The 27,129-nt window shown below is 42.8% G+C and overlaps 1 protein-coding gene across 2 annotated transcripts in view; it reads right to left on the minus strand.

Annotated features, from left to right (window-relative positions):
- DCLK1 (doublecortin like kinase 1) overlaps nt 1-27,129 on the minus strand; it is a 518,012-nt gene that overhangs the window by 250,549 nt on the left and 240,334 nt on the right. For both annotated transcript variants that reach the window (XM_082246215.1, XM_082246216.1), the window contains exon 5: nt 7,755-7,871. In XM_082246215.1, the coding sequence (XP_082102341.1) occupies nt 7,755-7,871 (117 nt within the window). The remainder of the gene's footprint in view (nt 1-7,754; nt 7,872-27,129) is intronic.

The following is a 27,129-nucleotide window of genomic DNA, read 5'->3' on the forward strand; positions in this document are numbered from 1 at the left end:
GTCCATTGGCGGCGGATAAGACTAAAGGCCCAATCACGACAATCAGTTTTTTGAGGACTGTTGTTGACTCTACTACCATGGAATGTCGCTTGCCTGAGGACAAACTGCTCGCTCTTAAATCCGAAATTGGTTTGGTAGTTAGTAAGCGAAAAATTCAACTCTGGCAGTTGCAGTCTCTCCTCAACAAGCTCAACTTTGCATGCTGCATTATGCCGATGGGTCAGGGTTTTAGGGGCAGCTATCGCAGGGGACTCATCAACGCGTCACTTCATTACGTTGAATTCGGAACACAGGGAGGATTTGAGGGTCTAGCATGTCTTCCTGGGTACCTACAATGGCCATTCCCTTTGGCAACAGGGCCCTGTCAGCAATTTTGTTGTGGACCTGTACACGGATGCTGCGTGCTCCAAAGGCTATGGCACCTTTCTTGGTGGCCTGTGAAGTGAGGAGCGTTGGCTGGAGGAGTGGTGAGAGGCCAGGTTCTTGCAGAACCTGGTCCTATTGGAACTTTTTCCTCGGGCTGGTTGCTGTGAAACTTTGGGGGGATTATTTCTGGAATAAGAAAATTAGTTTACACTGTGACAACATAGGAGTGGTGCAGGGTATTAACCGGATTTCGGCCTGTTCCCTGCCGGTTATCAGGTTGCTGCGTCATCTACTTTTGCTCTGCCTGCAGTTAAATGTATTATTATATGCTGTACACCTGCCAGGGGCGACTAACACATTGGCAGACAGATTCAGCTGGACAGGTTCCGAGATTTGGCACCAGATGCAGAGCAACACGGGGTGCCTTGTCCGAGGGAACTGTGGCAAATTGTGTTGGGGTCATCGTTGGGAACTCCTTGAGTGCGGCCACCTGGTCGGCCTATTCCAAGGTATGGATAGAATGGCAGGATCTTTTGGTGCGGGTGGCAGTCAAGACGGACAGTATGGAGCTTCGCTCTCTTTTGTTATACTTCATCTGTTTGAATTTTGAACAGTGGGTGTCAGTCTGAGCCATTAATCGTAAGTTGGCGGGTTTGGTGTTCCTGTTCAAGTTGTGGCGTGTCAAAGATGTCACCACGGACTTTGTTGTTAAACAAGCCTCAAAGGGCTATAGGAAGGGTTTCCGGAGGCAGGAAGGTCGCTGTCTGGTCACTTTTCGTATGCTGCAAGAATTGTTGGTTCAGGTAAGTTTCGTATGCACCTCTGAGTATGAGTCGCTTTTGTTTAAAACGGCGTTCGTACTGGCATTTTTTGGGGCTCTTTGGATTAGCAAGTTAGTTAGTCCTTTTAAAACTGTACATGGTGAGCTGCTGGCAAGTGAGGTGAGTTGTTCCAGTTCTTCGTTGGTTCTCTTAATTCATAGTTCTAAGACAGACCAGGCGGGCAGAGGTACATATTTATATATTTACAGGGTATGGGGTTCTCCGGATTGCATAGTGGCAGTGGTGGAGGAATTCAGGCATATATGCTCGCAGCGGCAAGGCGCCTTTCTGATGCATCAGTTGCCTGGTAGCATCGGCTTTTGATGCTCAGAGTTACTCCTAACACTCCTTCCGCACCGGGGCGGCTATGGAAGGTGCTCAGTGGGGTTTGGATGAGTCCGTTTTGAAGCGCATTGGCAGATGGGAATCCAATCACTTTAAGATATGTGTGCGTCCTGAATTGATCTAGTTTTTTAATGTTGGTTTGTCCTTTTGTTTGTACTGTTTGTGGTGCACAATTTCTGTCATGTTTTCTGATGTCTTTCTTTTACAGGCTCTGCTGTGTGCCTTGTGTGAATCTTGGGGCACTCATTTGTGTTTTGGGGGGCTAAGCGGGCAGAGGTTGGACCCAATGGTCGCCAGCTGGGTTTTCCCAGGACGGATGCCATTATTAGGTGGATAGGTATTCCAGGATTGTTGTGGTGCAGGGTCCTTCCGGAAAGGCACTGTTACGCTCAGCTTGACAGGGCACCAGACATATTGGAGCCGCACGTGGGTGGCAATGACCTGGATGTGTGGTTTATGCGTCACCTCATACTTTTTCTCATACTGCGTACAAACTTCCCGGACATGGTAGTGGTTTGGTCAGATATTATCGGCCCCACTTCTTGGGGTTTTGCTAGGTCGGTTGAGAAGCTGAACAAGGCGAGCATCAAAGTCAACAAGGAAGCTAATCATTTTTTTATGCGCAATGGGGGTTTTGTTGTTAGGCACCATGATCTAGAGGTGGATACCTGGCAGTATCTGCAGAGCGATGGGGTCCACTTGAATGCCATTGGGACAGACTTGTGGTCTCTGGGCATCCAAGATGGTGTTCAGAGAGCCCTATGTTTGTGGAGGGGCCCACAGGTGTAAGGTTTTACACCTGTGCGCACTGGCAGTTGGGGTCTTTGGAGGCGGTCACATTTTTGGAACAGTTTATAGGGTGACCCATCTAAGGTATGGTGTCCTCTATGGGATCCCAGTTACTGGTGGAATAACGGGGAAGTGGTAAAAAGGAGGAATCTGTGGTGAAGTGTGTTTGTCCCCGAGTCGGTGTTGCTTGGCTGGGGACCGTTAAGTATTAATGGTGATACACAATTTGAAATTTGGCTCTTTGGTGCCTCCCAAGACCAGTAACTTTTATTTTATGGGTACTGGATTATGTATTGTTTCTGTTTAAGAAAATGTTAATGGGTTCATTTGCTAATAAATGGCCAATTTCTCCAGATCGGTGTCATGAGTTATTTGTTCAGTGTAAAAAATTTGGGAGGGTCAGGGTAATTACGTTAGGGATCGACCGATATCGGTTTTTCGTTGCCGATACCGATATTTTGGCCATCGCATATCGGTATTGGCCGATATGGGCCGATATTTTGTACATCCTATGTCAGGGTTCGAGACTAGTCTTCTCCTCCTCCAACCATTAGGTGGTGATGCTCACGTAAGAGTAAAATTATGTCACATAGCATAATTCCTTTCCGTCTCTCACCCACTTGCCATAAGTGACACCTGGTTGATACCGCTCTGTCCAGCATACGATCTCGGAGATCACGTGAGTGGTGACACTGGACGTGACCACGTGAGCTCCGAGATCGTCATCGTATGCCGGACGGAGCGGTATCAGCCGGGTGTCACTTACGGCAAGTGGGTGAGAGACGTATCGGTATCGGGTGGGTGGAAGATGGAGCGGGTGAGAGACAGAGCAGTATTGAGTGGATGCCGAATGGAGCTGTATCACCCGGGTATCACTTACGGCAAGTGGGTGAGAGATACCGATTTGCCAGAAGATCTGCTAATGTGGAATTGCTTATATCTTTAATTTGTACATATGTGAGTTGCATATTTAATAACATTTGTAAACGGAATTATGCTATGTCACCTAATTTTTCCCTTACATGAGCAATATTTGAAATTTCAGCCAGTTCCAGGGCCAATAAAGATATATCGGCAAAAGTCAATATCGGCCCTCGATATATCGGCCTTGCCGATAATCGGTCGATCCCTAAATAACGTATTAGGTGTATACATCTGTGGTACCCCAGCCATGCCTCTTCCAGTCAGTCCAGTACAGGGATTGCAAGAGGCTGACACCAAGTCATAATTTAGATACTTACATTACTTGCATTTTAAGAAGGGGCATGTTGGTCCTGGCTGTTCTAGTCAAAATCAACAATCCTCTGCCACCCCCCTCACCTCTACACACAGCCATAATCTTTTGGTGTTGCGCAGATTAGTGCCCACCAGGGGTGAGCTCCCACATCCTAGTCCAAACCTACTTGAGCTATCCCTTCAGGAATCTGTCACTGTGGACCAGGGTTCAATATTGAGTTGGCCCACCCTTTGCAGCTATAACTTGGCCCCTTAGTTCCAGTGAAGGGAACTCTTAAGGCATCAGCACACCAAGACATTTTGGACAATTTTATGCTCCCAACTTTGGGGAACAGTTTGGGGTTGGCCGCTTCCTGTTCCAATATGACTGCACCAGTGCACAAAGAAAAGCCCAAAAAGACATGGATGAGTGAGTTTTGGGTGAAGGAACGTGACTGGCCTGCACAGAGTCCTGATCTATACCCGATAGAACACCTTTGGGATGAATTAGAGCGGAGACTGCGAGCCAGGCCTTCTCTACATTATCAGTGCCTGACCTCACAAATGTGCTTCTGGAAGAACGATCAAACATTCTCATAGACACACTCCTAAACCTAGTGGACAACTTTCCCAGAAGTGTTAAAGCTGTTATAGCTGCAAAGGCTGGGCCAATATTGAATAGAGAAAAACTATTGCGCTACTAAAAACAGTTACAAAATCAGCTGCAGGCACTACAATACAACAATATTGTTAGAATCACTATATCTACAAAATGTGTTGCTAAAATTGGTATAAAAAATTAAACGTGTTATAACACATAGTAAATTCATAATAAATGCAGTGTAAATGAGTATATCAAATAACAAAATTGCAAAGTGCAAAAAAACTGTTAAATAAAGTGTGCAAAAGAGGTTACAGAAGAGTCCAAAAAATACTTCCACCTTCCAGTAGAGGTCAGAAGAAAGTAAACTTTAAAAACTAATTTAAAAAGTCAAAGTGTCCAAATCCGGATATGAATATGAAGGGAGAAGTTCTGTTTTCCAGGATGAAAAGAAGGGGAATGACACTACCAGTGCTTCAATCACCAAAGGGGAAAACTTGAGAGCGCTTACCAGAGGTAGTGGACTCTAATTACCATATGGCAAGAAAGTCGCATGGGCTTTAAGAGTATGGTCTTGTTAAAGCAACCCTTGTTATATGATCTCACTCTCGCTGGTTCAGATACTCAAAAGGATAGAAAAAAACCCCACATAGTGTATTAACGTCCAAATTTGAGTATTTATTAAAAGGTGTAAAACTTACATTTTCCATATGAATGGCAAGCATAAAACACATGTGTCTTGAATGGGCGCAGTATCAAGATGAAAGCTCATTGAAGTGAGCTTTCATCTTGATACCACGCCCATCCAGGAACACAGAACTTCTCCCTTCATATGGATATTCATTTCTGGATTTGGACACTTTGACTTTTTAAATTTGTTTTTAAAGTTTACTTTCTTCTGACCTCTACTGGAAGGTTGAAGTATTTTTTGGACTCTTCTGAAACCTCCATTGCACACTTTATTGCACAGTTTTTTTTGCACTTTTGTCATTTGATATACTCATTTACACTGCATTTATTATGAATTTATTATGTGTTAAAACACGTTTCATTTTTATACCAATTTTAGTGTGGAATTTTATATATATAGCAATTCAATATTGAACCCTACGGACTAAGACTGGGATGCCATTAAAGTTCATGTGCCTGTAAAGGCAGGCGTCCCAATACTTTTGGCAATATAGTGTACATTAGAGTATGTAGCATTAAGGCAGCATTTATTTGGAATAGGATACCAATGTACCACTCCACACCGCAATGCAGCTCAGTAAAATGAGCATATGATTTCATCTTTGCATTGTGGTGCAATGAAACACACGCATTGAGTCAGGCTTACAAGATGCGTTAAGGAGTTATTGGCAGGATCAGCAAGTGAAAATAAAGGAACAAAGTCAGAAAATCAATGCAGCCACTTAATCTGAGGACTAGTAAGCTGCAGCATATTACATTTTTGTTCCTGGGTTAGGATACACTTTAAGGCTGAGCTTTATATATGGATTTTCACATTCTCCCAGGCAGTGCACACTGACTCAAGATGCATTTGTTGATTCAACTTAGCACATCACACCATTTTCAGAGATTTAAAACAGATGATAGCTGTTATTACATTCTAGGTCACGGCCATCACTCAGCTGAATCATTCATCCATTCATTCTGTGGCAGTATGACAGGACGATCATCCCATAAAAAAGTAACAAAGCCAGCAGCACACAATGTACGGAAGACAGGTACGAACAAAATGCTACATGTAATGTACTATCTCTACAATAGATCCTTTGTATCCAAATGTGCTTATCAGCACAGGAACCATATCAATGTGTTATAGAAAACAAACCAACAGATAGTCATTTATGCACTTTCTCCTTATTTCACGTCTCCAGGGGCGTGGATGCTGCAGAACATTCATACTGTGACAAAAAGCATAACATATGAAACAAAAATAATAATAAAACTTGGTCTATACAGCAACAGGTGTTATTTAAAGTTCATCTCCAGTGTATTACCAAAAGAACAAGAAGGCCACACACAGATGATGTCTGTCAGGGAGGTGCCCTCAGCCCCTGCATCTCCTGCACTATGCCCGCAGCCCCTGCATCATGCAAGCAGCCCCTGCATCTCCTGCACCATGTCCGCAGCCTCTGCATCTTTTGCACCATGCCCGCAGCTTCTTCCTCTCCTGTACCATGCCCACAGCCTCTGGTATCTATTTTTATTTTTGAAACTTACCAGTAGCTGCTGCATTTCCCATCGTAGGCTTATACTCGAGTCAATAAGTTTTCCCAGTTTTTTGTGGTAAAATAGGTGCCTCGGCTTATATTCGGATTGGCTTATACTCGATTATATACGGTAATAATGTCCCCAGTGGTAGCTCCAACATCAGTCGTGATGACCATCGCCGTCCCAGCCGCTGACTCGATAAAAAAAAAAAAAACGCTGTTTCCTTGACGAAGGCTCCTGCCGTTCTGACAGCTCTGGTGTCTGACAGTTCTTATTTAACTAAGGGGTGTGGCCATGCAGTGATGTCACCCGGAGAACCCGCCCCCTTGTAAAGTCATGGACCCATCACGCCCCATAGTTATACAAGAACTGTCAGACACCGTAGCTACCAGAACAGCGTGAGCCTTCATCATGGCAAGAGCGTTTTTTTTTTTAACTGAGTCGGCGGCAATCATGATTGATGTTGGAGCTACCACGGGGGGACATTCATAATTTTTACCCCATACTCATTCACATGAGGGGGCTTCCAGAAGTCGATAATTCCCCCGCCCGCAGTCCCCCACAACCACAGTCCAAAGTTGTGGGGAAGAGGCCCTTGTCCTCATCAACATGGAGACAAGGTGCTTAGAGGTGCCCCCCTGTCCCAAAGCACCCCCCTATGTTGAGGGCATGTGGCTTGGTATGGTTCAGGAGAATAAGCTCGCCCTCCCCCTTTCCTGGCCTGCTAGGCTACATGCTTGGATAAAAGGGCACCTAATGCTGTTTTTTTTTTTTTAAATTTTGTTGTGAAGTTTCCCATTAAAATCTATACTAGACCTAAGGGTCTGGTAAGGATTATGGGGGGAGACCCCATGCTGTTTTTTTTTTCAATTAAGTTGGCATTGAAATGAGCACATGTTGCATGTCACAAGTCGGATCAGTTAAGATGGTGATCCAACTTGGATGGAACTTCCATTATATTCTATGGGCTGAAAACGCACCCAAGTCGGACAAAAGTAGTGCAAGAACCTTTTCAACAGTCAGAGCTAAACAAGTTAGATTAGTTAAGATGGCTCTCATAGGGAAACATTGATTTTGAAATGTCATGCAACGTGCTCTCAAAGTCGGTAAGCGCATGTCGCACCCTTGTGAACCGGGCCTTACAAGCCAGAACGCCAGGTGAAAACAGAGGGAAAAAAGCTTAACAAAGGAAAACTAATGCAGCTAACACATCAAATGATTGGTAAGCTGCAATATATGACATTCTTTTTGTTTTGAATTTAATACCACTTTAAGTTAGAAAGCAACGGGTATAAAGGCGGACGTGAAAGTTTTTCTCTTACATATTTTGAGACATAGAATTATTCACAAGCAAAACATTAAATACCAATCAAAGCCCTTGTGCAGATTTTGGCACCCACCTGAACTAGTTGATGCAGGAGACTTGCTGCGCCTGGATGGTCCCGGACTCTTGGTTGCACTACGACGTGGTATATTCGGAAGCTTAGTGTATGAAGTAGATTTAACGACCCGACATTCTGAAAGAGAAAGCTATATCTTAGAATCTGCTATCATCAATATAGTGGGATTATTGTGAAACTTCTGCTTCTTCCCTGCATAAATCAGTCCTCTTTTATAAATATATAAATGTACTGTTATGAAATGACTGTGGAAAAGAATAATTATTCATCAATGGTGAGCTGAGTTCATTACCAATTTTTAGGAGCTTGTTTATAGGCATGCCATCATTTATTTATTGCAGATAGTTATAAAGAGCAGTTGACTTACACAGCACTTTACATATTGTACATTCACATCAGTCCCTGCCCTGCATGTCTTTGGAGTGTAGGATAAAACCAATACAAGGACAGGGAGAACATACAAACTCCAGGCAGATAGTGGTCTAGTAGACAGGAACCAGGGACTCCAAGGTCAAGGCTAAAGTGCTAAACACTAAGCAACTGTAAATCCCATTACCCTTATAATTTGGTTTAGCTCCTCTAACACCATTAACTGCCAATCCCATTACCCTTATAATTTGGCTTAGCTCCTCTAACACCCTTAAATGCCATCTTTTAATGGCCAGGTGGGCACCCTTCCCGTCCACCCTGGGCCCTACCAAGGAGAACTGGGTATGACTAATACGGTGCTTGAAATTTCAGTACAACAAGGTAGGGGCTCAATTTATTTCTGGCAGGGTCAATTTTTCTTTTTTTTCTGTACCTATCAAACATACTTTTTCAATGGAAGTTTATTGTAAAAGAGTAATTCTACTTTAGTTTAGAAAAAAAAAAAACACTCCCTTCAGGGTGATCGGTGTACTATACAGTGCAAGGATTTTAACAAGCTGTGTTGCGGGTTCCTACCTTTTTGTTATTCTGAAGAAAAAGCTGGTTGTTTATCTGTGTTCATATACAGAGTGAAGGTGAATGGGAGTGACTTTATAATTATCAATCAGCTAATGCACTTGCAGGGTTCTAATAAGGAAAGTAGCAGGGTCTGAATCTCTATAGATGTGATTTCCCTTTGGAAGAATCTTGCCAAAAAATATTGTTGCAGGAGATGCTCAATATCTGACTTGTTTCTTAGTGCAGACTTTTGGGAAAATCAGTAAGCCTATCACACAGGCAGAAAACTACATTTCTGGAGGGGAGCCTTCTGTACACCCATATGTGTACAGAACGGCTCCAAATAGCCATATTGCATTGGATTTTACAGAAAACTACAGCGCTGCAGATTAGAAAGGAAAGGTAGTTTTTAATAACATTTAATTACAATATGACTTGTGTTGCAATTGTATACGCAATATTATTTTTTTGTTCTTCTGTTTTTTTCCCCCCACAAAAGTAGAGTTACCTTTAAGGTTTTATATCCACTTACCTCAAAAGGTAATTTAGAATAATCTAAATCAACTGAAACTCACCCACAAAATGATGATGATATGATATACATTAGAAAATCGAAACCCACTTGTTAATATAAAGGAGCAAATACATGAAGAGGAATGCTATATGAAGTACTATTTTAACTCGATTGTACTTTTTATGTAGTGACAGTTTAAAACCATTACTCAATATCTGTTATATGAATCATTGTCATTAAAACTTTATTCTGCTTTATAGAATGCATTAATATCAATCAGAAAATTGTACTGTAAGGTATTTTTAAGCTAACTATTGTATACTATATTTTATCTTTTTAACCCACATTCCCTAATTGTATAGGAACTGTTGTGCCCCTGTGTTTCGTGCCAAGGAAATTAGAACAATCCTTTAAAATAAGTTTGCTGTATTCGATAATCACTCTATATACCAAATGTATAAATATTACATAAATATATAAATATGATCCCCACACTCAGTAGATAAAATACACAATAAATGCTGCCACTTTAAATATACATAAAATACAAATAACATCTCTTACAAGTATGCCTAATGCACAATCACAGAATCCAGTAGCGCTAAAAAAATAAATAAAATGTCCAATTTAGTCCATATAATCATAAAATACATGAAAATGTCCATAAAGGTACAGTAACATAAATAGAAGAATAAAAAGTCCATAAACATGAACTAAAGAATCCTGGTATCCAAGTGCTGGAATGTAACACCTTCAAATCCACCACCAATGTGTGTGTGCAGAAACCCAATTGTGAGTTCACTCACCAGAAAGGTTTGCCTCCTACTCTCGTGGATCAGACAGACACGCTCAATAGCAGAACTCTGGTCAGCTGGTCACTTCCTTGAGCAAGGAAATGTTGTAGGCCCACAAGATGTCATGTAATGTAAATAGGCATGGTTATTCATTTTGAGGCATGGCCCCCACGTGGTCAAACCTGAGAGCAAGGAGGTGTTGTAGGCCCACAAGATGTCAAGTAACGTAAATAAGAATGGTTATTCATTTCACGGCATGGCCCCCACGTGGTCAAACCTGAGAGCAAGGAAGTTTTGTAGGCCCACAAGATGTCATGTAATGTAAATAGGCATGGTTATTCATTTCACGGCATGGCCCCCACGTGGTCAAACCTGAGAGCAAGGAAGTGTTGTAGGCCCACAAGATGTCATGTAACGTAAATAGGCATGGTTATTCATTTCACGGCATGGCCCCCACATGGTCAAACCCGAGAGCAAGGAAGTGTTGTAGGCCCACAAGATGTCATGTAACGTAAACAGGCATGGTTATTAATTTCACGGCATGGCCCCCACATGGTCAAACCTGAGAGCAAGGAAGTGTTGTAGGCCCACAAGATGTCATGTAATGTAAATAGGCATGGTTATTCATTTTACTGCATGGCCCCCACGTGATCAAACCTGAGAGCAAGGAAGTGTTGTAGGCCCACAAGATGTCATGTAACGTAAATAAGCATGGTTATTCATTTCACGGCATGGCCCCCCATGTGGTCAAACCTGAGAGCAAGGAAGTGTTGTAGGCCCACAAGATGTCATGTAATGTAAATAGGCATGGTTATCCATTTCACGGCATGGCCCCCACATGGTCAAACCTGAGAGCAAGGAAGTGTTGTAGACCCACAAGATGTCATGTAATGTAAATAGGCATGGTTATTCATTTCACGGCATGGCCCCCACGTGGTCAAACCTGAGAGCAAGGAAGTGTTGTAGGCCCACAAGATGTCATGTAACGTAAATAGGCATGGTTATTCATTTCACGGCATGGCCCCCACATGGTCAAACCCGAGAGCAAGGAAGTGTTGTAGGCCCACAAGATGTCATGTAACGTAAACAGGCATGGTTATTAATTTCACGGCATGGCCCCCACATGGTCAAACCTGAGAGCAAGGAAGTGTTGTAGGCCCACAAGATGTCATGTAATGTAAATAGGCATGGTTATTCATTTTACTGCATGGCCCCCACGTGATCAAACCTGAGAGCAAGGAAGTGTTGTAGGCCCACAAGATGTCATGTAACGTAAATAAGCATGGTTATTCATTTCACGGCATGGCCCCCCATGTGGTCAAACCTGAGAGCAAGGAAGTGTTGTAGGTACACAAGATGTCATGTAACGTAAATAAGCATGGTTATTCATTTCACGGCATGGCCCCCACTTGGTCAAACCAGTAGAAAACTACAGGAGGGGGCAGTGACAAGACCAGTCCCCCGGCACAAGGAGAGAGAGCAGCAGTGAGCAGTCTTAATTACAGGAAGTCTCACGCTGGATTACTGCACAGATCTGGAAGAAATACACAAAGCTCACCAAGATTCCAGAAGAAGACACATGACCAATGTACTTAGAGGATGTTTGTTTATTTCAGAGTTCATCTTTAAAGAAGAATACTAGATAGCCAGCTGACCAGAATCCTGATATTGAGCGTGTCTGCCTGATCCACGAGAGTGGGAGGCAAACCTTTCTGGTGAGTGAACTCACAATTGGGTGTCTGCACACACATTGGTGGTGGATTTGAAGGTGTTACATTCCAGCACTTGGATACCAGGGTTCTTCAGTTCATGTTTATGGACTTTTTATTCTTCTATTTATGTTAATGTACCTTTATGGACATTTTCATGTATTTTATGATTATATAGACTAAATTGGACATTTTATTTATTTTTAGCACTACTGGATTATGTGAGTGTGCATTAGGCATACTTGTGAGAGTTCTTATTTATATTTTAAGTTTGCTGTATTACTTCAATGCAGCCCTCTTTTGTCCTCAAGGGAGCTTTCACCCCAAGGTATCTGAAAATAACATTAACAATATATCTTTATCACTTGTAATTTTATGTTTCCCTGCTGGTCTATGGAATACTTAAAATATATGACTCTGGTTTGTTTCACAGCTGATGTTCTTCTTTCCTGCTTTACCCCTATGGTTCTAGCTGACGTTATCTTTTTGTTTGTGCAATTATTTCTCCAGCTGGTATAATATTAGCTTCTGGACAAGATACTTTGCTGCTGATATACTGCACACCTGGGCACATCTTGTACATTTTGTAGGAAGAACATAATGTAAAGATTTACTTTAAGCACATTTGCAGATCTGATCTATTTATTGCTCGGTACATTTTTAAAGGACTCTTATTTAATTGAGTTTAATGGAAAAAAAAATAGGCTAATGGATTAAAACTGCATCTTGCAATGTTTGATGACCTGAATAGTAAATAATGGATTTTTAAAACGTAGTGCAGTTTCCATGCATATATAACATGAGAACTGCAATACTTATGTACTGGTGTAAAGGACCCCTCGGGCCCCAGAGGCTTTAAATGTACTGTGGGTATAAAAGCTTGAACTTCATTTTGTTGTTCTCTGAGGAGGGCATTAACCTTTGTATGTTAACTGTTTGTGTGAGTATAAAGATGTTTAAAAAATTTTAAATGACCCTGGATGCATATATAATGGGTCCTAAAGTGTATGTTACTACAACATTTCATATTCCTGATATGTGTCTGTTGTATCATATACTTGTATGAAAAAGGATCTTGTTCTCTTTGTATTGCTTCCTTTGTATGAAATACCTGGTGATCCTGACAGCCTTCCTGCCTTCATATTTCAAACTGACCACACCAGGCATAGAAACACATCCATCCCAGTGTGGTCAGTTTTCCTCTTTGCATTTTACCTGTGAGCACAGCCTACCTGTACTCCAATGGTCAGATGTATGCTTAGATGCCTCAATGCACAGCACTTTACTGGAAAGATCAGTGTACTACTATTTCTTCCCTGCCTGTTGACACTGCCCCACCCCCCCCCACACCCCCAACCTCCCCCAGAAGTCCCCACCCCCGGCTCGCTAAGCACCTTATGCAGCTGAAAACAAAGGTCATGTGATCACTTATAAAAAAAAATTACCATTTTTTTATTTAGAATGTTTTATTATTATTATTAACCTCCCTGGCGGTATGATTGTTTCCGATTTTAGGTGCTGAAAGCGGTACCATTATTTTGCATGTAATTCTTAAGGACGAGCAGCCCAAACCAACTATTTACATATGATTTTTTTTACTGTGCATTCTTCTTTATAACATCTCGGGTATGATAAAGTTTGAAACACAAAATCATAAATTATAATAAAATAAATAACTATAAAAAGTTAAAGTATATGTATATATATATATATATATATATATACACACACACACACACACATACATACATATATATATATACACACACATACATACATACATATATATATATATATATATATATATAGTAAAGTAGAACTGCAGGCAAGGGCACTGGGGGGCAAAGTAATGTAAATTTATTTTATTTTGTAATGTAATTCGACAGGATTACAATATATCAGTGTGTTTGTGTGTTTTACTTTTCAAATTTGCAGCCGGTTCCACCCCCCTGCGATGTAACGCTCGCAGGGAACGGAAGACAAGGCTCAGAGGATCAGGCGGAAGATCCGGCCACCGTATGCTGCCGGAATACATTGCGGGATCCCAGGGAAAAAGGTAAATAACCTCTACCAGGATCCAGCAATGCTCCCTGGCGGTACCCCAAGTGTGGCTCGGGGTTACCGCTAATGGCACTGAAATTCCACCCCGAGCCACACTCGGGAATACCGCTATGGAGGTTAAACAGTATTTATATAGTGTCAACAGTTTGTGCAGAGCTTTTATATACGCACATTTTTTTTGTAGAATACGAAACTGTTTTGCGTTTCATTTCTATTTTAAACGGAATGTGTTGCTTTACAAGGTAAGGGTTCACATTTACTTTACCAGGAGAAAATCTAGATAGCTTCTTTACTTTCACCCTATAGAATAAAGTGCCATGTGTACTCAAAAATAGAAAAAATAGCAAATAAAGAAAACCAATATAGCGTATACATTTGCCACACAAATCATACTGTAATTGAATGTTATTAAAAATGACCTTTCCTTTTCAATCTGCAGCTGTTTTAATTTTCTGAAAATGCAATGCAATATGGCTACCTGGAGCTGTTATGTACACAGAATATGTACTGACCACACCCCAGAAACATAATTTCCTGCTTGTGTGATTAGCTCACTAATTTTTCCAATAGTCTGCACTAAGATACAAGTCAGATTTCTGGCATCCCCTGCAAGAAAAATTTAATTTTTGGTGAGATACTTCCAATAGGAACATGTCTAAAGAGATGCAGGCCCAGCAGCTTTCCTCATTAGAGCCCTGCAGCTGCCCCAGCTGATTGATAATTATGAAACCACTCCCATTTGACCCACTCAGCACATAGGCACAAAGGAACAAACAATTATTTCTTCTGAATAACAAAAGGTAGAAATCTGCAACAAAGTTTTTTAAAATCCTTATAATGTACATAGATCACACAGGGAGGAATGTTTTCTTTTCAACAAAAGTGTAGTTATGCTTTAAAGTTAACCTGGGGCTAGGCTATGGACATTCAAGTATTTGTTTATTCTTTATGAGCTGTAAATAAGCTTTATAAAAAATAACTAAGCTCTGTAGCTGCAGGCATTGTTGAGCAATTTGTTCTTAAAGGTCACTAGAGATATTTTGAAATGAGTAGTAGTAGGTTTCTGCACAGTGTACAGTATAGTGTGCTTACAATAAACAACAGAAAGGTGCTAAGTCACTGCTGCCAGAGGAAAAAAATGGGAGCTGAGCAGTGATTTGAGTGCATCTTTGTGAAATTTGAGCATGAATTTCTCCATAGTGCATCTAGCTACAGAGATCAGTAAGGGCTTGGTTAAAAGCTCATGTATTATTTGTTAAGAATCTGTAAATAAATGAATGTCCATAGCCTGGCCTCAGGTTTACTAAAGAACAGTAAAAGAGGGAATTTGTGTTGCACTCTGTTGTGCACAGCTGTTGCTAGGGTGATGGTAGAGATGCCTAAACATGCTGAAATATAATTGTGATTGCTGAAATTAAAAATGAAAATGTGCTGCAGCTGTTGTCAGAGGGATCTCCCTTTGTATGTTCTGGATTGAGAAGGGACGGATTAGACAGTTTGTCAAACTGTTTTTGCTGTCTGTGTTCTGGCTGAAAAGACTCCACCTCTCTAGTGATACTGTTGATCTTAGTCACCATGACAGAAAGTGATTGGAAACTCAACATGTTACAATTTACAATTTACATTACAAAGATCAGGAGTTGGGGGTATTCCACCTAGGCATCTGCGGGAGGAAGTGAAGGAATATCTCCCCAATTGGACAAAAAACAGCAGGAAATAAACTTACATGGGTTTTAACCATTCCCTATTCTATCCAAAATGAAAATCTAGAAATGGTACTGGAGAAGGAACAATAGCATTTTGCTGTAGCATGTGTGCACGGTGCAGCGTGTGGTGTGGTAGGCAGTGAACACACAGGGGTTTATTTACTAAAGGCAAATAGACTATAAACTTTTGTGAGTGCAGTTGTTTCAGAGCTTAATAAGTGAGGTAAGGTTTCACTTTACAAAGAATACCCTATTACATGCGAGGAAATTAAAAAAGCAGCATTTTTGTTTGCATGTGATTGGATGATAGAAGTCAGCAGAACTTTCCCTCATTTACTAAGCTTTGGCGCAACTGCACTTGCAGAGTGCAACTGCTAATGCAAAAGTGAACAGTCTTTTTGCCTTTAGTAAATCAATCCCACAGAGTCTAAGTCAGGCAATAACGTTATATTGTAGAAAAAGTTCAACATAATGGGTAGGCACACAGGTCCAGAGCCACTTGCGAACAGTGACAGTGGTCTAAAGACCTGAAGTTGCCAACAGCCTCTGCAATGAGGAGCAAAATTTCTCCTGGGCTGTCCACACCCATTGGGGAGGCTTCCTAGAGAGAGGTGGACATAATCCATAATCCATGCACTTTCCCTACACCTCTGGAACCTTTATCTACCTCTAAGCACTGTCCTTGTCAGATGTGGATCTTGTCCCTACATCTAGCCATTCACATAAAGCGTGCCAAACCTGGGGGCTTGAGTCTGAAATAGAGTCTGCCTCAACCAAGATGGCCACCAGAGTCACATGGGGTGCCAGCATCTAAGCTAACAGCTGTCTCCCTGTGACCGCAGGAAGTCATAGAGCAACCAAGTTCCCCACAATTTCCATCACCTTCTGTACTGTCAGGTTGAGCGCCACCTGCAGTGGGGAGCACAGACTGCATCTGCCTACCAAGCAAGACATACAGAAGACCATAGAGAGTGAAAGTGGGGTTAATTCGGGATCAAAAACATATTACTGCAGAAGTACTGCTGAAAAAAACACACAAAACAAAGAAACATTTTTTGTCATATAACTTTAAATAATCTAAAAGCAGTATTTTATGTCTCAGAAAAAAGAAAAAGCACAAAATAAAATTGCATGATCTTGACTTCATGGTGCAGCGATTCATAAAATACCATAGGTACGATGAATCAAATCTTTTTTATTTTTCTGATAAAGGGTAAACATTGACTTCCAAGGGCAGATCCCAACCCTTAATCAATATTTATCTGATTCACAGCTACCTGGACTACAAGGACGGCTATATACACAATCCAAAAAGCTGTGAGATTCTATTGGTGATTGTGTTTTTCAAAATTCATATCAAGCGATAATGCGTACATTTCTCTTTCTACCTATCTTGTTTGGGAACATTACCTGAATAGTAATATTTTGAGCTCAGAAGATACCAGGAAGGTTTGCTGACTTGAAGGAGCCGTAATTCAGAACAGCTTCAAAGTTTCTTTATCTAAAATATCTGAATTGGATCTTATAAGATTTACTATTTCCTTAGCAACCCACAGAATAAAAATGGGGCCTAAAAGAAAGGGAAAAATGGTATCGCTTTACATATGTCAGATAGTATAGATTTTTGTATATGCTCCCTTGTAAAATATAATGATTTTTAAAGCATAATTCTGGCCTTAAAAATGCAAGATGAGAGCCATGACCTTCACCACAATTGTGATGAGCTTTCTTGATATATGAGGACTCACGTGTGGCCTATGACATCACCAAAAGGGCAACATACAGTATATAATTAAAAGAGAAGTATGGGCTTCCCCCCCCCCCCCAATCATACTTACATAAGTGGATGCAGCATCGGTTCAATCTAACAATGAGAACCCTGAGTGATCAGGCACCTTCCCTGAGCAGAGAACGGTGACTGTCAGTCACCGCTCTCTGCTCTGCCCCCTCCACCCCCCCTCCCCACTCACTGGAGCACTGGGCTGTAAAGAGGGCAGGAGTGGCCAGCTCAGCGACTCTCTGAGAGGCTGAGCCAGGTGGACAAGCTCGGTGTCATCGGCAGACAGCGGACATCGGCCAGCTGTCTGCTGAAAATGGGTCGCAGGAGTGTAAAATTAACTGCACTCCTGTGTTCTTCTCCAATAAATGAGTGTAACACTACAGAAAGCTAGCAGACTAAGGACATACAATAGGAGATGGATGGTCAATGGGAACATTGCAAGAGAAGGTCAGAGACTGCAGACATGCTGCAGGAGATTGTCAGAGACTATGAACCTGCTGCAGGAGCTGTTGGAGACTGAGGACACATTCCAGGAGACAGTCAATACATGAGAGTGCTAGAGATCACTGCATTTATAGTCCCTTTATAAATCAATACTCCAAAATTTGTGCCCCCTTCAGCCCCTTTCAAAACTAGTTAATTTTTGATATGTTCCTCTTTGTTTCAGTATAAAAGATCAGAGAAAAAAAGCCTAAAAAGACAACAAGGGATAGACAGCACAAAATTAAAATAATGTGAAAAAAACAACAGCCCATTAAAGTGGTAATAAACCCAAAAGCAAACATTTAATATATTGCAGCTTGTGATGGCTACATTTCTTTTGTTCAAACTTTCTTCTTTCCATGATCTGATAATCCAGACAATTAGTCTGTTGTTTTTTTTTTTTTTTTAACAAAATAAGCTGTCCTGCAGGTTTAGCAGTTAGAGTTTTGGGACAAACCATTTACCACTGACAGGAGTGCTTGTAATGATTGGTCCTGTGTAAACAACTTACCGTGCTGACAGCGTGCTCCGTGCCCGCTCCCAGCAGAGTAGCTGGTAGGGATTGGTTAGCTGCTGATGCCTACTTGAGATTGGGAGGGTCTGATCATGTGACCGCTGTGACAGCCAATCACACCACGAATGCCCGAATACAAGGGCCCTGAGTGCTGCAAATTAGGTCCCAAAGGTCATTAGGTTGGGCACCAGGGCCATATAGCTTATGGGATGCCAAGGCTGCCCCAATTTTCTGTTTTGCCTGTTTTGTTTTACAAGTGTATATCCATGTACTATAGGTACTATTACCACCTTCTTTTGTCACTAGTGACACCAGTGAGCCCTGTAGCTATGAAGGCATGCACTAATGAGCTGGTGACAAGCAAGTGAAATCATGTTGAGCAAGCAGAGACGTAGATATCCAACACATGCAGAAGTCTCCGATCCTGAATTTTCTACCTGCCCTTGTAGCTCTGCAAGGGAACTCAGAGGCAATATTGGTAAGTATAGTTTTCATATTTTAAAGAGACTCTTTCTTTAGGATACATGTATTGTACATGGCATTTTCCCAAATTTTTCTAGTAGAAAAGATTCATGACACTTCAATCACATTAGTACAAGAGTTGGGCTTCTCTGTACAATAATCCTTCTGTAGATACAAAAGGTTTTACACAGTTTAGCTCTCAGTCTAAATCCTCTGTACACTCAACACTGGGCGCTAATTCTCTTTGTGGATCATCTCCTCCTCTAACACAATCTTCACATAAGGAAAATAAAAACTGCTCTCCAAAACACAATCCACCGCTACTATCTTACAACTCCAAGATGCTGAATAACTTACTGAGAGGTTTTGGTTTTCTCCTGTACCAAATACTAGTACTAACACCGAAAAACAACATCACACACCTAGAAAGAGATATCGTTCGGTCTAGTACAAGTTTAAGCTACAGATAATGTTCTAATGTCACACCTAGTGCCGAGGGATGTCCTGCCACTATAGTGTATATATATGGCACACACATACTCTGTTTTCTCCAAAATGCTTATATTGTTATATGTTCAATTTTGGGACCCTTACTTTTTAATATATTTATGTAGCACTGCCCCCTTGAGGGCTGCTGGATTTCTCACCTTATCGGGTTCCTCTGGGTTACAGGTAGCAATTGCATTCAGAAATGTAACACTTTACTCTCCGGCTCAGTCAATGAACAGTCTAGGGGTTTTATTTTATATTGGGATGGGAGAAGGGATAGAGTGGGATACTTCAGAACTTGAACTATTCACAATGCTGAGGACTTCTATCTGAGGATGCGGCTAGGCCGCAGTTTCACCTTGCCACTAGATGAAGTTGAGGTAAGGTTCCTGCAGACACTTGCTTAGTACTTATCTTCAGGGTACTTGCCAAGCACCCCCTTTCACTCCACCAGCTGACACCCGTCCTCTGACTATACTACTCCGCAGTGACCCCCTTCCTGGTCAGGCCCTTAGATACGATTCCCTGTACTCACAATACTGCTTTTCAGGTTCTCCAGTGTCTCAACTCCTCCTAGTCAGCTCTTCTGGACCTCTGGGTTCAGCGCCTCACTTCTGGCTCACCAGGCAGACTGCCTGTGACCATACACCAGCCGCTGCAGAAGAGGAGGCAGCGGCTACCCTCCTTCTGGGACTCTGCTAACCAGCCAAAGACCCCAAGCACATGTGCTCCTTGCTTTTATACCACACCCCACAATGCACCAAGACGGCCAGTCTGTGCCAATCACTGGGACTGTATCAAAGCCTGTGTACTCACTGGCCAGGTTTCCTCCACTGTGCAATGTGCCTCTCCATTGGACCAGTGGGGACACTCCCTAAGACCAGATGAATCACACACTGAGCAGACCTAACTCACAGATCCTGCTCCCTGTTAAGCAGAGAGCAATATAGAATTTACCTGCTGCTCCCCTGATAGGCAGACACAGCCAAAAACTATACTCACTCTCTAGCACCTACCTAGGAGGGTGCTACATTTAGCTATGCAGTGGAATAACATCCTTACAGGATGTCTCCAACTTACCAGCCGACCTCCATGCACTGTTGAATTGGGGAACTATGTGGCAATTCAAGTGTAAAGGGGCTGTAAAGGCAGAAGGTTTTTTTTTTTTTTTTTTTTTTATCTTAATGCATTCTATGCATTAAGATAAAAAGCCTTCTGTGTGCAGCAGCTCCCCTCAGCCCCCCTAAAACTTACCTGAGCCCCCTCTCGATCCAGCAATGTCCAGGAGTGCCTTGGCTATCCAGCACTCACCCTCCTGATTGCCTGAGACACAGCAGTGGTGTCATTGGCTCCCGCTGCTTTCCATTAAAGTCAGTTAGCCATTGAGGAGAGAGAGGGGGCGGGGCCGTACCACTGCTCCATGTCTGAATAGATACATGGAGCTTCGGCTTAGCTCGGGTGCCCTCATAGCAAGTTGCTTGCTGTGGGGCACTTAACTGGAGGGAGGGCCAGGAAAGCCAAAGAGGGACCCGAGAAGAGGAGGATCTGGGCTCCCCTGTCCTAAACAAATGCACAGAGCAGGTAAGTATAACATGTTTGTTATATTTCTAGAAAAGAAAATTAGATTTTACAATCTTTTAAGGTTGATAAATGTAAAGTTATGCATTTAGGGCCTAAAAATATGCATGCATTATACATACTAGGGGGGGTACAAATGGGGAAATCCATAGTGGAGAAGGATCTGGGTGTTCTGTTAGATCATAAGCTTAATAATAGCATGCATTGCCAAGCTGCAGTTTCCAAAGCAAGCAAAGTTTTTTCTTGTATTAGGAGAGGCATGGACTCCAGAGAGAGAGATACCATTTTTACCCTATACAAATCTTTAGTAAGACCTCATCTGGAAAATGCAGTTGAGTTTTCAGAACCAGTTCCCAAAAAGGATATCGGGGAACTGGAGAAAGTGCAGAGAAGGGCAACCAAACTGGTAAGAGGCATGGGGTAGTTTAGCTATGAGGAAAGATTAGAGAAACTGAATTTATTCTCTCTTGAGAAGAGGAAGTTAAGGGGGGGATATGATCAACATATTTAAATACATTAAGGGGTCTATATGGTAAACTTGGTGTTGAGTTATTACCTTTTGGGTTATCACAGAGGACAGGGGGGCACTCTTTACATCTGGAGGAAAAGAGTTTTATTCTCAAAATACGGAAAGGTTTCTTCACAGTAAGAGCTGTGAAAATGTGGGATAGACTCCTTAAAGAGCTGGTTCTGTCCAGCTTAGTAGATTGCTCTAAAAAAGGCCAAGATTACAGGTCCCTCTAAAAAAATTAGCATATTGTGATAAAGTTCATTATTTTCTGTAATGTACTGATAAACATTAGACTTTCATATATTTTAGATTCATTACACACAACTGAAGTAGTGCAAGCCTTTTATTGTTTTAATATTGATGATTTTGGCATACAGCTCATGAAAAACCAAAATTCCTATCTCAAAAAATTAGCATATCATGAAAAGGTTCTCTAAACGAGCTATTAACCTAATCATCTGAATCAACTAATTAACTCTAAAACACCTGCAAAAGATTCCTGAGGCTTTTAAAAACTCCCAGCCTGGTTCATTACTCAAAACCGCAATCATGGGTAAGACTGCCGACCTGACTGCTGTCCAGAAGGCCATCATTGACACCCTCAAGCAAGAGGGTAAGACACAGAAAGAAATTTCTGAACGAATAGGCTGTTCCCAGAGTGCTGTATCAAGGCACCTCAGTGGGAAGTCTGTGGGAAGGAAAAAGTGTGGCAGAAAACGCTGCACAACGAGAAGAGGTGACCAGACACTGAGGAAGACTGGGGAGAGGGAAATGCCGAAATGCCTGAAGTCCAGTGTCAAGTACCCACAGTCAGTGATGGTCTGGGGTGCCATGCCAGCTGCTGGTATTGGTCCACTGTGTTTTATCAAGGGCAGGGTCAATGCAGCTAGCTATAAGGAGATTTTGGAGCACTTCATGCTTCCATCTGCTGAAAAGCTTTATGGAGATGAAGATTTCATTTTTCAGCACAACCTGGCACCTGCTCACAGTGCCAAAACCACTGGTAAATGGTTTACTGACCATGGTATTACTGTGCTCAATTGGCCTGCCAACTCTCCTGACCTGAACCCCATAGAGAATCTGTGGGATGTTGTGAAGAGAAAGTTGAGAGACGCAAGACCCAACACTCTGGATGAGCTCAAGGCCGCTATCGAAGCATCCTGGGCCTCCATAACAACTCAGCAGTGCCACAGGCTGATTGCCTCCATGCCACGCCGCATTGAAGCAGTCTTTTCTGCAAAAGGATTCCCGACCAACTATTGAGTGCATAACTGAACATAATTTTTTGAAGGTTGACTTTTTTTGTATTAAAAACCCTTTTCTTTTATTGGTCGGATTAAATATGCTAATTTTTTGAGATAGGAATTTTGGGTTTTCATGAGCTGCATGCCAAAATCATCAATATTAAAACAATAAAAGGCTTGCACTACTTCAGTTGTGTGTAATGAATCTAAAATATATGAAAGTCTAATGTTTATCAGTACATTACAGAAAATAATGAACTTTATCACAATATGCTAATTTTTTGAGAGGGACCTGTATTTCCTAAATGCACAAAATATAACTGAATACTAACATTTATAGGTAAAGTTGATCCAGAGAATACCTGACTGCCTCTTGGAGGATCAGGAATTATTTTTTTCCCCTGATGGACCAAATTGGATTATGCTTTGCTGGGGTTTTCTTGCCTTCCTCTGGATCAACTGTGGGTATAAGATTGTATATTTTTTCCCTTTTATTGGTTGAACTAGATGGACTTGTGTCTTTTTTCAACCAGACTAACTATTAAAATAAATAATTAAATAAATAAAGTAAAGTGAATAAACTGATTATCTCCTGACAATGGCATCTGAAAGTGGGTGGGATATATTTGATATAAGTGAACATGGTATTCCTGAAGTTGATGTGTTGAAAGGAGAAAAAAATAGGCAAGCGGAAGGATTTGAGGCAGTTAGGGCTCAATAATGCACGTCGGGAGCGAAGCCTGCCCTGTGTAGTCCAATCCAAAAGAAGAGCTACTGTAGCTCAAACTGCTGAAAAAGTTAATGCAGGTTCTGATTGAAGGGTGTCAGAACACAAAATGCATTGCAGTTTGTTGTTTATGGGCCGGCGTAGCTGCCGACCTTTCAGGGTGCCCATGCTGGCTGTTGTCCACAGCCAAATGCACATACAATGGGCTCTGAGCATAAGAACTAGACCACAGAGTAATGAAAGAGGGTGGCCTGGTCTGATGAATCTCATTTTTTTTTACATCATGTGAATGACCAGATGCAGTATGGGAAGTCTGATCCTTGGAGGCTCCACCTCGCAACTTACAGAACTTAGGACTAATAGTACTTGCTAAGAACGGCTTAGTCTAGTGGAGGTCTAGTGGAGTCCATGCCTCAACATATCATGGCTGTTTTTAATGCAAAAGAGGGACCTACTCAATATTAGGTGGGTGGTCAGGTTATGGTGGGTGGTCATAATATTTTTGCTGATCAGTTGGCAATGCACTCAGACAAAAGCAAAGATTGCCTGAGTATAATCCAGCTTAGTCAGAAGAGTTCCGAGAGCTGATTGGAGGGAAGAGACACACTCCTTTCACACAGCACACAGTAACAGAGCTGAGACTGTCAATCTGCTGGAGGTCCCTCCCCTTTCACCATGTTTCTCTCTGTGTCAGGAAAATTTGTCAGAAGCAATTCATGTTGATAGCAGAGTAAAGAAGCAGCAGACAGAAATTACACTTTGGGGTTGATTTACTAAAACTAGAGCATGCAAAATCTGGTGCATCTCTGCAAAGAATAAAATCAGCTTCCAGTTTTTATTGTCAAAGCTTAATTGAACAAGCTGAAGTTAGAAGCTGATTGGCTACCATCAGGGTTTTTTTTCAGCTGGAACTTGGTTCCACCACTTTTGGCTCAGGCCCTCTGCCCCCTGCTCATCACTATCACTTGTAAACACAGAGGTCTGGCTTCCTGTACTTTCCAAGAGTAGTATGGGGACAAAGGAGATGCCGGTGCCTGGGGTGCAGTTTGAATGCTGACACCCCCACTGGATGATCTTCATGCAAGTGAGAGAGGTGAAGCCATCTACAGTGTGAGGGGAGATACTATAGAAGAAGAGGTGTAAAAGTGAGTTGTGGATGGGGGATGCCAAGCTAAGCAGCTGTGGAAGAAGGCTGAACTCTGCACTCTGTGTGTAGCGCACCCCTGAACTCTGCACTGTATACGTAGCACATTCCCGATTTCTGCACATAGCACACCCCTGAACTCTGCTCTCTGTGTGTATCCCCACCGAACTCTGCGCTCTGTGTGTAGCACACCCCTTAACTCTGCACTGTATACGTAGCACACTCCCAATTTCTGCACATAGCACACCCCTGAACTCTGCTTTCTGTGTGTATCCCCACCGAACTCCGTGCTCTGTGTGTAGCACACACCTTCACTCTGTACACAGCACACCCCTTAACTCTGCACTGTGTACGTAGCACACTCCCGATTTCTGCACATAGCACACCCCTGAACTCTGCTCTCTGTGTGTATCCCCACCGAACTCTGTGCTCTGTGTGTAGCACACCCCGCACCCCTTAACTCTGCACTGTATACGTAGCACACTCCAAAATTCTGCACATAGCACACCCCACCGAACTCTGTACACAGCACACCCCTTAACTCTGCACTGTATACGTAGCACACTCCCAATTTCTGCACATAGCACACCCCTGAACTCTGCTCTCCATGTGTATCCCCACCGAACTCTGCGCTCTGTGTGTAGCGCACCCCTGAACTCTGCACTGTATACGTAGCACATTCCTGATTTCTGCACATAGCACACCCCTGAACTCTGCTCTCTGTGTGTATCCCCACCGAAATCTGCGCTCTGTGTGTAGCGCACTCCTGAATGCTGCACTGTATACGTAGCACATTCCCGATTTCTGCACATAGCACACCCCTGAACTCTGCTCTCCGTGTGTATCCCCACCAAACTCTGCGCTCTGTGTGTAGCAAACCCCTGAACTCTGTACACAGCACACCCCTTAACTCTGCACTGTATACGTAGCACACTCCCGATTTCTGCACATAGCACACCCCTGAACTCTGCTCTCCATGTGTATCCCCACCGAACTCTGCGCTCTGTGAGTAGCGCACCCCTGAACTCTGCACTGTATACGTAGCACATTCCTGATTTCTGCACATAGCACACCCCTGAACTCTGCTCTCTGTGTGTATCCCCACCGAAATCTGCGCTCTGTGTGTAGCGCACTCCTGAACGCTGCACTGTATACGTAGCACATTCCCGATTTCTGCACATAGCACACCCCTGAACTCTGCTCTCCGTGTGTATCCCCACCGAACTCTGCGCTCTGTGTGTAGCAAACCCCTGAACTCTGTACACAGCACACCCCTTAACTCTGCACTGTATAAGTAGCACATTCCCGATTTCTGCACATAGCACACCCCTGAACTCTGCTCTCCGTGTGTATCCCCACCGAACTCTGCGCTCTGTGTGTAGCGCACCCCTGAACTCTGCACTGTATACGTAGCACATTCCTGATTTCTGCACATAGCACACCCCTGAACTCTGCTCTCTGTGTGTATCCCCACCGAAATCTGCGCTCTGTGTGTAGCGCACTCCTGAACGCTGCACTGTATACGTAGCACATTCCCGATTTCTGCACATAGCACACCCCTGAACTCTGCTCTCCGTGTGTATCCCCACCGAACTCTGCGCTCTGTGTGTAGCAAACCCCTGAACTCTGTACACAGCACACCCCTTAACTCTGCACTGTATACGTAGCACATTCCCGATTTCTGCACATAGCACACCCCTGAACTCTGCTCTCCGTGTGTATCCCCACCGAACTCTGCGCTCTGTGTGTAGCAAACCCCTGAACTCTGTACACAGCACACCCCTTAACTCTGCACTGTATACGTAGCACACTCCCAATTTCTGCACATAGCACACCCCTGAACTCTGCTCTCCATGTGTATCCCCACCGAACTCTGCGCTCTGTGTGTAGCGCACCCCTGAACTCTGCACTGTATACGTAGCACATTCCTGATTTCTGCACATAGCACACCCCTGAACTCTGCTCTCTGTGTGTATCCCCACCGAAATCTGCGCTCTGTGTGTAGCGCACTCCTGAACGCTGCACTGTATACGTAGCACATTCCCGATTTCTGCACATAGCACACCCCTGAACTCTGCTCTCCGTGTGTATCCCCACCGAACTCTGCGCTCTGTGTGTAGCAAACCCCTGAACTCTGTACACAGCACACCCCTTAACTCTGCACTGTATACGTAGCACACTCCCGATTTCTGCACATAGCACACCCCTGAACTCTGAGTGTAACCCCACCGAACTCTGCGCTCTGTACATAATGCATTACTGGTATTTGATGCCCCTTTAAGACCCTCCCACTGTTAATTACATTTTTACAAGTTTGGGGAGGGGGTTTTGGGGAGGAGGGGTTTTTAGGGGGGGGGGTCTGAGTTTTTGAGTTACAGCACATTTTTTCTAGGAAAAAAAGCCCTGGCTACCATGCACATGCACAGCACACCAGCTTCTGAGTGCACCAGTTTTAGTAAATCTCCCCCTTAGTGCTCTTAATTGAAACAAGTACAAACTATAGAGGGATATGCTTTATTTATATTTCATGTCTGAGGTTTACAACCACTTTACCTGAACAGCCTGAAGATAGAAGCTGCTTGGTTGCCATGTGCAACTGCTCCAGTTTTGATAAATTCCCCCACAGTGTCCCATGTAAGGGGCACTCATAGGTCTTGTCTGATTTATAATGCAATGTTTTGACAAGGCATTCGTCTTGAGAGAGTCAAGTAGCGCTTAGTCAAAATTGGCAA

Source organism: Pelophylax lessonae, assembly GCF_965119305.1.
Source record: "Pelophylax lessonae genome assembly, chromosome: 2".
Taxonomy (NCBI): domain Eukaryota; kingdom Metazoa; phylum Chordata; class Amphibia; order Anura; family Ranidae; genus Pelophylax; species Pelophylax lessonae.